Source organism: Heterodontus francisci, chromosome 17 (assembly GCF_036365525.1).
Source record: "Heterodontus francisci isolate sHetFra1 chromosome 17, sHetFra1.hap1, whole genome shotgun sequence".
In the NCBI taxonomy this organism is placed as follows: Eukaryota; Metazoa; Chordata; class Chondrichthyes; order Heterodontiformes; family Heterodontidae; genus Heterodontus; species Heterodontus francisci.
This window is the reverse complement of record NC_090387.1, coordinates 24,989,124-25,003,184: the sequence shown is the minus strand read 5'-3', so window position 1 is coordinate 25,003,184 and position 14,061 is coordinate 24,989,124. Positions and strand designations below refer to the sequence as shown.

The window sequence follows — 14,061 nt, the reverse complement described above, 5'->3', positions numbered from 1 at the left end:
GGATGCTGCCTGGACTGGAGGGCATGTCCTACTAAGAAAGATTGAGGGAGCAAGGGCTTTTCTCATTGGAGCGAAGAAGGATGAGAGGTGACTTGATAGAGGGGTACAAGATGATGAGAGGCATAGATAGAGTGGATAGCCAGAGACTTTTCGCCCAGGGTGGAAAGGGCTATCACCAGGGGGCATAATTTTAAGGTGATTGGAGGAAGGTTTCGGGGAGATGTCAGAGGTAGGTTCTTTACACAGAGAGTGGTGGGTGCCTGGGATGCACTGCCAGCGGTGGTCGTTGAAGCAGATACATTAGGGGCATTTAAGCGACTCTTGGATAGGTACATGGATGATAGTAGAATGAAGGGTAGGTAGTTAGTTTGATCTTAGAGTAGGTTAAAGGTTCGGCACAACATAGTGGGCCGAAGGGCCTGTACTGTACTGTGCTGTACTGTTCTATGTTCTAATTCTGGTCGCCACACTACCAGAAGGACGTGGAGGCTTTGGAGAGGGTACAGAGGAGGTTTACCAGGATGTTGCCTGGTCTGGAGGGCATTAGCTATGAGGAGAGGTTGGAAAAACTCGGATTGTTTTCACTGGAACAATGGAGGTGGAGGGGCGACATGATAGAGGTTTACAAAGTTATGAGCGGCATGGACAGAGTGGATAGTCAGAAGCTTTTTCCCAGGATGGAAGAGTCAGTTACTAGGGGACATAGGTTTAAGGTGCGAGGGGCAAAGTTTAGAGGGGATGTGCGAGGCAAGTTTTTTACACAGAGGGTGGTGAGTGCCTGGAACTTGCTGCCAGGGGAGGTGGTGGAAGCAGATACGATAGCAACGTTTAAGAGACATCTTGACAAATATATGAATAGGAAGGGAATAGAGGGATATGGGCCCCGGAAGTGCAGAAGGTGTTAGTTTAGGCAGGTATCAAGATCGGCGCAGGCTTGGAGGGCCGAATGGCCTGTTCCTGTGCTGTACTGTTCTTTGTTCTTTGTTCTTGTCAGGTTCGGCCAAGTGCTGGGAGGGGGAACAATCATGGGCCGGCAGTAACCTTATGGAGCCAGGAGGAGTATTTCTCCTGCTCCTGACTACACATGAAGGTTGTTTGTTCAAAAAAGAAGTGCTTACTTTTTTGGTGGCAGCCACTTGTTAGGCCACATCTACTCCTAGGCAGTCCTGTTTCAGGAAGGGGTCCTTAAACAGGTATTAGGCCTCTTGTTAGCATACGCCAGAGGCCTAATGCTTGTTATAGGCTGACACCAGGGACACCTCTAGAGCTTCTGAAGTAAAATGGCATTGGACATCTTCCTGACTCTGTTTTAGGACATGAGGTTGGCCCCCTAAGTTGGACCTCTGTGCCCCCATTGTCCCCCTGGAAAATGGGTACAATGAAGTCTGATTTAAGCCTTTGGAGTGCTTTATTTATTCCAGTTATATCAATTATATTAATACCATCAGAAGGATTAGCAGATGTATAATATATTCTGTTCTATGTAGCTTAACCTCTGCTACTGACCTCTTACAATCACCTGTACTTATACAGGCCCTGTAATCAGTAGCAGCCTGACCCTTGCACCTGGAGCCTCGGAATGCGTATTTGTTTTTCCAGCAGAACAAGGTCAAGGAAGATAAGGCGGATTAGTTATCGTCAGCTTGATGATTTTAGACTGGAGAGGGACAAGGTTGATCATCCATGAGCAGTGTATCTCAATAGGTTACATTTTTTAAGAGACAGGACATTGTGCAGAGTTACAGTGACTAAGATAAGGCTGGTCAACCATGAGCAGTTTATCTCAACAAAGCATTCTTAGTAAATTCTTTTAAAGACCTTACTTTGGACTACAGTGGCTAAACTAAGTGCAAGTTTACTTCAGCATCTGTTTCATTGCCAGGCAGCGTAATTAAAATTATACGTGCACCAAATCTTCAAGAGCTCTCGCTTCAACTTTCCTTGTCCTGTCCACTGTTACAGCAGCTGCACCTCTGGCCATACACTTTCCCTCCATCCTGTTGCGATGTGAGGCCACTATCTGGCTGTCCTATTCTGCTTCTGGCTACTCCTGTTTCGCACTGACTGTGGCCAGAAGCACAATGGGTCAAATTTTAACCCCTTTCACACAGCATGCTCGCTGGACAAGGAGGGTTAAAATTCCAGCCTATATCTTAGGAAGTGGACATGATACTGACCATCACATTTTACCTAGAGCAAAACCTAAACACTTTGTTTGGAATAGGCTGATAGGATACTTGAATGGCGCAATACTTCAGTGGAACTGTGCCATACATTTGAATGGGAGATGAGTTGTGAGAACAATATTTTAGAATCAAGCAATTAAGTAGGACATTGTATTAAATCATTGCACTCATATCTCTATGCCTTGAATTTGAATCCTTCCCAGCCTGATAAAAAGTCTCCTCTGTAAGTATTAAATTAAATGAGCTATTCCCAAACCAATTGTTTTGACTCTGAGTCAATAATGGGAAATCTACTGTAATTTGATCCTGATTAGCAGTGCATTGGCATTTTTGCTTGGAGAGTACACAAACATGGTTGGTGTAGAGAATGGAAATGTCACATAGGTATAATAAAAAATGCTTATTTGAGGCTGAAATAAAGGCATGATATCGCAGCAATATAGAGATAGCTTTGCTCTGCATCTGCCCTGGAATTATTTGATACTGACCCTGATGTAAAAAGTGGATAATGCAGTTTCCCAAAACCGACCACCTTGTTGAGCTGAATTCATCTTAAAAAGTAAAAACAACCAAAAAAAAGTAATACTTATATATATAGCACATATCATGGGGGAAGAGTTTCTCCTCAGCTGAAATCGGCTAACCCAGTGCAAAACATAGAGCAATATCAAATGCAAGTTATGCCCAGTGCAAACTGAGTTTCCCCAATCTTTTCCACTGGTTTAAAAAAAATCACCCAAAAACTGGCCACACCCCTAGTTTGAATTATCAGAATGGGAGTTTTGCTAATTGCGCTCATTTGTGGCCCTTTGAGGATGCTCTTAAAATTAAGATGGAGACAGGACATTAATTTAAATATAAATTTTATATATGATAATATTACTTTCCCGTGGGTTTCTGCCGGGTGCTCCAGTTTCCTCCCACAGCCAAAGACTTGCAGGTTGATAGGTAAATTGGCCATTGCAAATTGCCCCTAGTGTAGGTAGGTGGTAGGAGAATTGAGGGAAGGTGGGGTAGGGAATATGGGATTAATATAGGATTAGTATAAATGGGTGGTTGATGGTTGGCACAGACTCAGTGGGCTGAAGGGCCTGTTTCAGTGCTGTATCACTCTATAAACCAAAGAAATGAGTAAATGGAACAGTATAGTTTTTTAAAGTCATTTTCAATTACATAAAATCAGGTTCCTCACAAGTGGTGGTCCAGACACTCATTAAAAATACTTACTATAATGTATTCCTATGTTATAAGCATGCCTAGTCTGGGCCTCTTCACTTACACCTTCGAATTCTAATATATTACTGGCTCTGAGAAACATAGCCATTCTTTCAATGTATGAACTGAATGGTTCTCACACTCTATCATACATTCCTTGCCTCTGATGTATCCCGTCTCTGCCAAACTACGCAGTGATTTTGCACAGGTTAGGCCCTTAATTGGCATTGGCCGGGGCTTCCGCCCCTGAGGCAGCAAGTTCTGCCTCTAGGAGCTGCCGGCCAATCAGTGGGCCGGCAGCTCCCCAGTCCCAGCAGCACCACCGGGAGCAATGGCCACTGCTGGGACTGTACCCAATGTGAGGAGCAGCATGGATGCCAGCACCAAAAGTTGAGTGGGGTTTCAGGCCTTGCCAGGAAAAATCAGCTGGGCCCCGGTGAGGTGGGGGTCGATTAGGACAGCAGAGGGAGGTGCTCTGGCGAGGGCGACGTGCCATGGGGACCCTCCTGCAAGGGTGGCCCCTTCAGGTGCTGAAGTGCTTGGTTGCTGCTGGTAAAATTCAGGGGCGATTCGGCGATGGGAATGTTATCCCCCTGCCTCCCACATGATTTTACACCCCCTGCCTCCAGCCTGCTCCAGGGGTACGTAAAATTCCGGCCAATGATACAAAAGCTAAGTCAGCCTTATCAGAACATACTCACCAAATCCAGCATTGTCAGTCGGTTGTTGAATCAGATGGACACTAGGACCTTGCAGAATCCATTCAACTGAGTGCAGCCACATGTTTGCAGAAACAATGAGGCGCAGCACAATCTATTCAAAAATCCTTCACCATCTTAGCAGAAGGGGCACTGGAAGCTAGTTTATTTTGTTCATCACAGTCTCTTCTGTTGTTTTCTTCAAAACATTTTGCACTTTAATTCCATATTGACACCAAAATCTATTATATATTGGGAGGAACTTGTAAAGAAAGACAGATGCCAAGATGGTTAGATTATATGTTTAATGTCATCATCAAACACTGGGCATACTCATAACATAGGAATACATTACACTTATTTTTTGTGATTGACCCATTTTCAGCTGTATTAATAAAACCACCAGGTTACCACTCCTAAGTTTTTTGCAAAGTGAAAAATGTAAGCACTTGCATTCTAAAATGCTGCCTGATTGCATTGGTTCAGAGAAGATTTTATGCCTGTGATTATGCAAATGAGTTTGAGCAGAAACTTGTACCATGAGTCCACTTTGGGAAAACTAGTGCAATTTGGACCCAGATTGCTGTCTACGCCTCAAAGCGGAAACTCTACTCCAGTATCTTTTATCTTTATCTCTGTCTTTCCTTAATATTCAGTTTTTGTTCAGTTATATTACATACCTTATATTTGTCACAATTATTTTCCTTTTGCTCCAACTACCATTATCATATCGGCTTCTTGTTGGTTGGGCTAATTATGAAGCTAATGGTGGAATTTGACAAATGGCAGTGATTTTTTTCTGCCACCATATCCAGAGCAGTTCTAAATATTGGTATAATTGCAGAAAGGCAGGACTTTCCTTAAGATACTTGTGGAAGCTGACTGAATGCCAGAAGGATTTTCTTGAGCCCGAACAAATTATTGGTTAAGGGAGTTTATTAGCACGCTGTCGTGCAGATTACAATTTGAGTTCATATTTGCAATCAGACTGAGCTGTTTATGCAAAGAGAAATGATGTAAATATTCCTATTTGCCATCAACTGCAGGGAAAAATTATCATGTTCATAACAGTTTTGAGAACAGTTTTTTGAATAACAGTTATGAATAATGGCTATTTTTGCTCTGTCCATTGACTTTTTAGACCAAAATTACTTCAATTCATGTATTAAAATATTGAACAAAGAATAACTGGCAGAATAGTCTCTGCAAACTAGTACATGGGGAGGTGTAAGGGCAAAAAATCAGGCCATATTCATTGTACATGTTGTTGGCTATTTGTGATGCTTTTATGTAAAGTAGAACTTTGGATCTGAAAACTAAGTACAAATCAAATTCATACATATATCCATGTCATGGTAATTCTGGGTCAGCACTTCAGGGGCATATGTTTAAGCTGTGGATACACCAAGCACATCTCCTCATAGACAAGAACATGCATTATAGAGAAACATTAGAATTGGTATGATACAGGCAAATAATGATAAAGACAATGTGAGTGAATAAGTTGGGACTAGGCACTGAAGAAGTGAAAGTGTTGACAGATGAAAGTTTTTTTTAAAATAATGGTACATACAAATCATCTCATGGCTTGGATTTTGTGGTCAATAGTGACCAAAGGCATTTGTCACTGACATCGAAGAAAGCTGCTCACAAAGATCTCGCAATCTCTGTGTCCTGGATTTTCCCTTTCCCAATGCCAGTTTGAATCTGGTGTCAAGTCAAGAGATTCTCCAGATGTTCAGTAACAGTGATAGCATCAATCAAGGTAAGCAGCCAATCATATTGAAGTAGTCTCACAGACTGCAAACCAGGAAGTAAAATGCATTGAAATTTTCAATTTTAATTAACATTTTACAGAGAGCAAAATAAACAGTTGGGACATACACGGATTACGATAGAAGCTGAAATATCATAAACAAATGTTAAAAATTATTTTAATTGTTTTCATTTCATAATGGAGAAGTTTGACATTCCACAAATATAAGATTCGTTTTTCAGAGCCAGTGAAGCTATTCAACAGTAATTATGAACTTAGTATGTCATAAATATCCAAATACACCTCATACAACAATGTGTAACTTTTTCAAGGGTTTTTAATAGTGTAAGAGTGGAAGTTTACATCAGTTTAATAATTTCTAATTGATTCAAGTCTGGACAGGATTTCAACAGTGCACCCTCCGGAGAAGCGTAGAAACTTAGGATTTCCACATTTAACTGAGCATGTGCAGACTCCAGAAGTTGCTGGCAGTTTCAGAGAATTAGTGACAATGAACACTGACAGTTTTGGCATCATTACTACTGCAAAATTTGGGCCATTATGTTTACGGCTAACTCAGATATTGCATGGAGTATTTATTACTGTTATGTCATTCTGAAAATAAACATAAGGGTCAGACTATGGAAGTATTTCTCTTTTAAAAAATAAAACAGGTTGAGATGATTCTCACAAAAAAACTATTTTTCTGAACATCACAGACCCCTGAAGTTTGCAAAGATGTCTGATCTATTGGAACTCAAAAACTTTGCTGGTGACTTTTGTGAAGGAGTATGTTTTATTAGGAGAACATGAGGACACATTTCAAGAATAAAGTATACTTTTCCTGCAGTATAGAACATTAGGTTAGTGCACAAAAGTGTTGTACCTGTGAACTACAATTGAAAACAATTTCTTCTTAATCAGACTCCACAGTATTTAATTAATAATTGGTTGAAAACTGTTCCTTTCACCTTTTTCACAGCTAAAATCTGATCAGTAGCATCACTAATAGTCCAATGTTATTAATGTAATATCTATGTACCAAGACCAGTCAGTTACTAATATGTGTTTAACAAGTAAACATTTTTTTATTCGCTGTTGTTTTTGAAACTGGTTCAAATAGAGATATTGGCCTCAATTAAATCCAATGATGACTTGGGATGGGGGTGGTTCAAGACTGAAATATGAGGCCTGCTGCCTCTTTCCGATGGCGGATATTGTGCTATATAAGTATCCTGCTGTGGAGAGAGCCCGATTTAAAATTCTCTCCTGCTGCATGAGCTTCCTAGGGGTTGGGAAAGCCCAGCAGTGAAAGGGAGGCAAGACCTTCTGGCTCCACAAGGTCAGCGACTTTTCCAGCATTCTTTTATAGACCAGGAGGAGCAGGAGTACTTCCCCCACACTCCCCCACCCCCATTCTCAAGGAAGCTTTTGGCCTCCCTTCTGCTGCTCGCAATCCTTCTCTTCCTCCCTGTCACATTTGCCAACCTTCCCACCCCTCAACCAATCTCCCTGGGACTATCCCTAGGGTTCCCTGCCGTAGCCTCCTGCCACTGTTTTTCCCTCCCAGACACCAGCCAAGCTATCAATTTGGCTGGTTGCCAGGCATGAAGCAGATCCAAAAATTGATAATGAGGTCCCCAGCCTTGTTGGAATCTGCACTGCTTTCACTGCCGACCGCACCACCAACCCCCCCCCCCCCCCCCCAAAAACCCTCCCTGTTATGTTTTTGCCGGGTTGCTGGAATATATATGTTTATATATATATATATATATATATATATATATATCTATCTCAGATTTATCTCAGAGCAATGCAGATACCCTACTTGTATTAAATATTTACAGTATTTACAGTACTTTAAAATATCTCTGCACTTACAAGATCTCAGCACAATGTCTTCTCAGAACTGGCTGTGTTTTCTGTAGAACATTCTAGTCCTCTTTTAGTTTCAGTTTCAAACTCAAGCTCCACCACAGGCTTAATCGAACACAGTGAACTCAGATCAGTGAACAGACTAATATAATCAAACCTAGATCAATCAAACACTACATTTCCCCCCTTTTGACTAAAGACATTGTTTTTGAATTATAGTATTCTAAACATATAGACATCAAGTTATTTCTTAATGTTCAACTTTTCTGTTTTCTCTAAGTATAGAAATAGTCTTTAAGATAGGAAGATCTCTTAGGTCTGAGGTTGTGGATCTGTTTGACCAGCTTGATGAGGTGGATTATTAACATCACTCATAGGAAAAGGAAATGTTTCCTCATAACCACTATCCTCAAAGTATCCTGGTCTGCTCCCTATCAAATGTCTCACATTCCACTTTAAACATGAGTTACACTTTTATCCTCGAGCTGGACATTGCCTTGTGACTTGAGCAAATCCACAGTTTTGAAGGTAACGGACCATGATGAGGTTGCTAAGGTCGTCTTGTCCTTAACCCTTACACTGAAGCTGGTTGGGCAAGCTGTTTCTGCAAACCCGAGTCGAAGGGTGCATGTGTGTGTAACCTCTTAAAATCTAACGTGGCAGATTCGATCTGGACTGCCAAGGTTATGGCTTTTTCCATGGTTAAATCATTATCTTCCATGAGGGCAGTTGTGGAATTGAAGTCTTTTTGATTATTTGGTCACGAATTACTTTGTTGGTTAGTGTGCCAAAGTTATGTGTCGACACCAATTGCTGCAGTGCTGTCACGTATTGTTTAATGGGCTCACCATGTCCCTGGGATCTCTGGCAGAATGTGTATCGCTCTATCATCACACTACTCTGTGGCCCGAAGTATTTTACAAGAGCTCTTACTGCCGTATCAAACGTAGACATATCTTCTGTGAGCTGCTCGAATATACGCTGGCCTTCTGCTCCAAGACAATGTACAAGTATCGTTTTCTTACGGTTCGCTGCTATATCTGGGCTGTCCATCCCCGTAGCGAGCAAGTAGGTCTTGAACCCTGCAATCTATCACTTCCAACACAAGGGAGGATTTTCTGGCATTGAAAGAAATGATTCTGGAACAGATACAATTAGATTTTGCTGAATCATCCTCGTTGCCATATTTTTGTTATGTTTTTGCTGAGTTGCTGGATATTATATATATATATCAGATTTATCTCAGAGAAATGCAGATATCAATCTTGTATTAAATCACCAACTGGTTTATTTACAGCACTTTAAAATATCCTGCACTTACAAGATCTCAGTACAGTGTCTTCTCAGAACAGTCTGTATTTTCTATAGAACATTCGAGTTCTGCTCTTTTAGTTTCAATTTCAAACTCTTAAGCTCCACCCATGGGCTTAAGCAATTAAGCACAGTTAACACAGATCAGTGGATGGACCAATACAATCAAACCCAGATCAATCAAACACTACACTCCCCACCTCCCTGTAAATATCAGAGCTATTGTGCGGGATACAAGTGATAGAGTTGATGAAATGCGTAAAGCTGGATCAATTTGATTTTCAATTGTTCCTGAAGATTTTTAATGGCGCTCGTGGTAAGTATGGTTCCTCCAACTTTGGTGGGGATCCCATAATGTTGACTGTGTGGAAAGTTTTTCAACACGCTGCTTAAAGCTTGAAGTGGATAATTGCCTCTGTTGGTGATCCAGGCGTGGTCAGGAGATTAGTGCTGCTTCCATCTTGCAGAATGAAAATTATCTCATCCTTTTGGATCATGGATGAGGTGGAGATCTTGGAGTGAGGTCCAGTCCAAAAGGTTAACTCCATTTTGAACTGACTATTGGTATTCCTAAGTAGTCTGGTGGCTATTAAAATCTCCAATTTTGACTGAAGGGTTTGGGAGCTTACAAAGAAAATTTGGCAAAGGACAGAGTTGGCTCGGAGGCTTGAACACATTTGCTGCTCTGAAATGATCAATTCTCATGATGTCACTGAAATCTAGCACTCCGTTTGGACAATTTTCAAAGGAAACAAAATGTCAACTCTAGATGTTGTGCTAAATGGCAAGAAATGCTTCAAACATGGTCAATACCTATTTGATAATAGATCCCACAGTGTAACCCCCTGGTTTAGACCTTCAGAGCCATCTGAGGGTAATCATCAATTGTTTTACTTGTGGATTGATCAGCTGTGTTGGAAATGAGGGTGCATTTATGACTCCCCACTTTGAGGCTGTGGCCATAAGGAGATGTAGGCCACATACTTGCAAGCTCCACCCTGCAACAAGGGCTGTCTGGTTCCCTATTGGACATTTAGTCTAACATGTTTGGCATTATAATCTATGCAAATGCACTCACAACAAATAAAACATTGTTCAAGTAATGTCTGTAGGCCACAGTCCAATAGAAATTTATTTTCTGCAGAAGGTGGAATAATATTTGAATTATCTGGTGATAGGAAACATAACTGAATGTTCGGAATCATAACAAAGCTGCAAAGTGCATAGAAAATGAGATAAAGTACTTGAATAATGTATTTTGCCTTATGACTGTGACCAAGCCTTGCAGCCATTTAGTGATAACATTGTTTTTTTTAAACAGTTTCAAGCTACAGTGAATGAAGGATTTACTGGAATTATAGTAAATCTTACTGTGGAGGACAATGATGACCCAGCTACTGGAGCTTGGAGAGCTGTCTACACTATTATCAATGGAAACCCTGACATGAACTTCAAAATTGAGACCAATCCAAAGAACAATGAGGGAATGTTATTTGTTGACAAAGTAAGTATGTTTTTGGTGCTCAATCTTTAAGACTCTTTGGGGAACAATAGACTATTGGTATCCTTATAATCAAATATGTGAGAAGCTGGACTGCAAAATTATTCGAGGTACACAAAGTAAGTCACAGCCAAAAGGCAGGTTACTGTTTCCACGTGTTAAGGCTGCCTCATTTTTAATATTTTATTACTTATTATGATTCTCTTCATCCATCACCACAGCTGCTGATCAAGTTCTTTTCCATCAGGTCAAGTAAGGAAGGCTAGTCTTTGAGTGTAGCCATAGACTGATGCTATTCACGCCCAATAACTAACAAAATTTTAGGGAGATTGACCGATATAAAGACATTAGTATGCTGGCCGATGATCTGAGAATAAAGGAATTCTATGGTATAGAACCTTCTTGAGCTACAAAGGGTACATCTCTTTAGCTTCCTAGTTATTCAGAGATAAAGGTCTGCAATATCCCTAAAAAATACTTGTTTTCAGGCAGTCTTCAAATGATCTGGCTAGTAAAATAGGTGCCCCTCTGCCAAAACTTCGCTATTAAATATGCTGACGCGATTTCTCTCCTGTTTCCCTGCTGTGACTTTGATTCATCTGCTAGAAGTGTGCCCTGCTGTATTTAAATAACTTGGCAGGAACATGCCAAGTGCTTCCAAGATTTCCTGACATTTCTGCCCACTTACTGCCTGTGCAAATCACTGCCATTGTACAGGTGGCAATGCTGAGCTTGTATAACGTTCCACAAACAGGAAGAGATTGGGAAGGTTGAAAGCTCACATAGAAGTCTGATTCTCCAATACTATACTACAATTTTGAAGCTACAATTTCTTAACATTTAAAGGTACTTTGTGGAACCTGTGGAGAATTTCAAGGACGTTCTGCATGGTGAAATAATGAATTTTTCTCTGGTCCTTGTACTTTGAGTAGGAGGATGATGAGGATGTGGATCAGTGAGGATGAAAGCCAAGATAGTACAGCATCATGCAAGTCGAAAACACCTAACTTACTTACTGGACCTATAGATCTAAGAGGATCTATCTGAATTTTTTTTCAATAGCACTTTCTGAAGAACCTGTGTTTTTCCCTGGCATCGTGACAGAAATTTGCCAACTGTTGGATTCTGACTTTCAGCCTTTTTCGACTGAGGCACTGCCTTGTCTGTGTCTGTGAAGGTGACAGCACCATACATCCAGATGCATCCAGGCACGCTTTGGTGACATTAGTCACATCATTCAGTCAGTGGTTCATCACTGCATTAAACAGGTTTTGGATGATGCCCTGTTGAGGCAAGCCTCTGAGTTCATGCAGTCCTACATGGAGCCAGTAAAGCAGAGAGACAGCCACTTACTTCTTCCGAGAAGCTGGATCCCAGAAGTGCAGGCTGTTGTTGATGCCATCCATGTGGCTATGAAGCTTCCATCTGGAAGCCCCATCAAGTTTTGTACCCTGAATGTTCAGATCATCAGTGAGGCTAACAACCTTATTATGCATGTCAATACACACTATCTACAGAGTAGCCATGGTTTGTTTATTCTCAGGCAATCTAGGCAGGTGAGGTTATCCACTTTGGTGGCAAAAACAGAAAGGCAGATTATTATCTGAACGGCGATAGATTGGGAAAGGAGGACGTGCAGTGAGACCTGGGTGTCCTTGTGCACCAGTGGCTGAAAGTAAACATGCAGGTGCAGCAAGCACTTAAGAAGTCAAATGGTATGTTGGCCTTCGTAGCGAGAGGATTTGAGTACAGGAGCAAGGATGTTTTGCTGCAATTATACAAGGCCTTGGTGAGATCACATTTGGACTATTGTGTGCAGTTTTGGTCCCCTTATCTGAGGAAAGATGTTCTTGCTATGGAGGGAGTGCAGCGAAGGTTCACCAGACTGATTCCTGGGATGGCAGGACTGACGTATGAAGAGAGATTGGGTTGGTTAGGCTTGTATTCGCTAGAGTTTAGAAGAATGAGAGGGGATCTCATAGAAACATACAAAATTCTAACAGGACTGGACAGACCAGATGCAGGAAGGATGTTCCCGATGGCAGGAGAGTCCAGGACCAGGGGTCACAGTCTAAGGATAAGGGGTAGGCCATTTAGGACTGAGATGAGGAGAGATTTCTTCACCCAGAGAGTGGTGAACCTGTGGAATTCTCTACCACGGAAAGCAGTTGAAGCCAAATCATTAAATATATTCAAGAAAGAGTTAGATATAGTTCTTAGGGTTAATGAGATCAAGAGATACGGGGAGAAAGCGGGAACAGGTTACTGAGTTTGGATGATCAGCCATGATCGTATTGAATGGCGGAGCAGGCTCTAAGGGCCGAATGGCCTACTCCTGCTCCTATTTTTCTATGTTTCTAGGTCAAGGAAACAATACAGTATAGTGGAGCAGTGGTTTCCAGAATTGCCGTGACTTTTTGCACCTCCATAATTTAGCCAATGCAAAGGGATTGAGCCTTCCAATCAGAAAAGGTGAAAAGAAGAAAATGCTGGACAGCAATTCCTTGGCCATGACAAAGACTCTCAGGAGGTGCATCTTGCTTGTACATCTAATGCCTACTAGACCCAAACCAGTAGCTCCCTCCTGTACTAGTTTTGAAAGGAGCTGTATTGAATCAATTGCATTGTCACTGCCATTAGAATCAGTAATATTCACTCTCCGTCTTTGCAGCCCACTACTGTTGGGCACAAGCTCAGTTGGGTTAATGGTCTGTATGAGAACATAGTCATAGAACATAGATGCATAGTCCAAGCTAAGTCCTAAAAGCCCTGAACTAAGGTGATCTTCAAGCCATTTATAGAAACAATCATTGCTCCTATTTCGGAAGTGACAACTGCTCTTAAAGCATTTTCCTGATATCTTGGTGCTACATTGATCTGGGTAGACTACCATAGGTTCCAGGGTGCTCCTCACTTCATGCCATTATATTGGAGATGTGGGATTTAAACTTCGCCAGTTTTTCGACTGTCAGCACCACAAAAAAGGAGATTATCTTCAGATTGCCTACTGAGACAAATACCACTTCAGTCCTTAAGGGGTCCATGGGTACAGTCCCAGGCACTAACTTCACAATCACCTGACACTCAGGTAGCACCGCATAGGAGTAAGAGGTTAAATTACAAATGAAAACATTTTAAACAAGGAGCAGGTAGTGGGTAAGGGGCGTCTAAATATTAGATCATTTAACGAATTGAACTCTGAGATCTTGGTCATTGAGTTCCTCAACTGAAGGCAGCCATTTCTTTGCCATCCAAGGAGGGATAGTTCTTTCCTCATCATTCCTTCCCAGCTCTTTCGCAGGGTGAAATCCCCTCTCAGCCATGTCCCGAGTCAAATAGGTATATCTGGGCTGGTGCTTGAATAATTAAGATGCCACAATGGATTGAGTGAATCATGTGGAGGATGTCATAACTTTGGAAGTGCTGGGCTGCTCACCAGATGCTTCCTTCTGTAAGCTTTCAGCGTCTGTGAGTCACAAAGCACATTCATTTTAGAAAGGTGCTCTCTGACTTGCGAAT

The 14,061-nt window shown here is 41.5% G+C and overlaps 1 protein-coding gene across 1 annotated transcript in view; it reads left to right on the top strand.

Annotated features, from left to right (window-relative positions):
* The window catches only part of cdh13 (cadherin 13, H-cadherin (heart)), a 1,084,899-nt gene that overhangs the window by 947,375 nt on the left and 123,463 nt on the right, over window positions 1–14,061 (top strand). Inside the window, exon 9 of the mRNA XM_068049165.1 lies at window positions 10,363–10,545. Within this exon, the coding sequence (XP_067905266.1) occupies window positions 10,363–10,545 (183 nt within the window). The remainder of the gene's footprint in view (window positions 1–10,362; window positions 10,546–14,061) is intronic.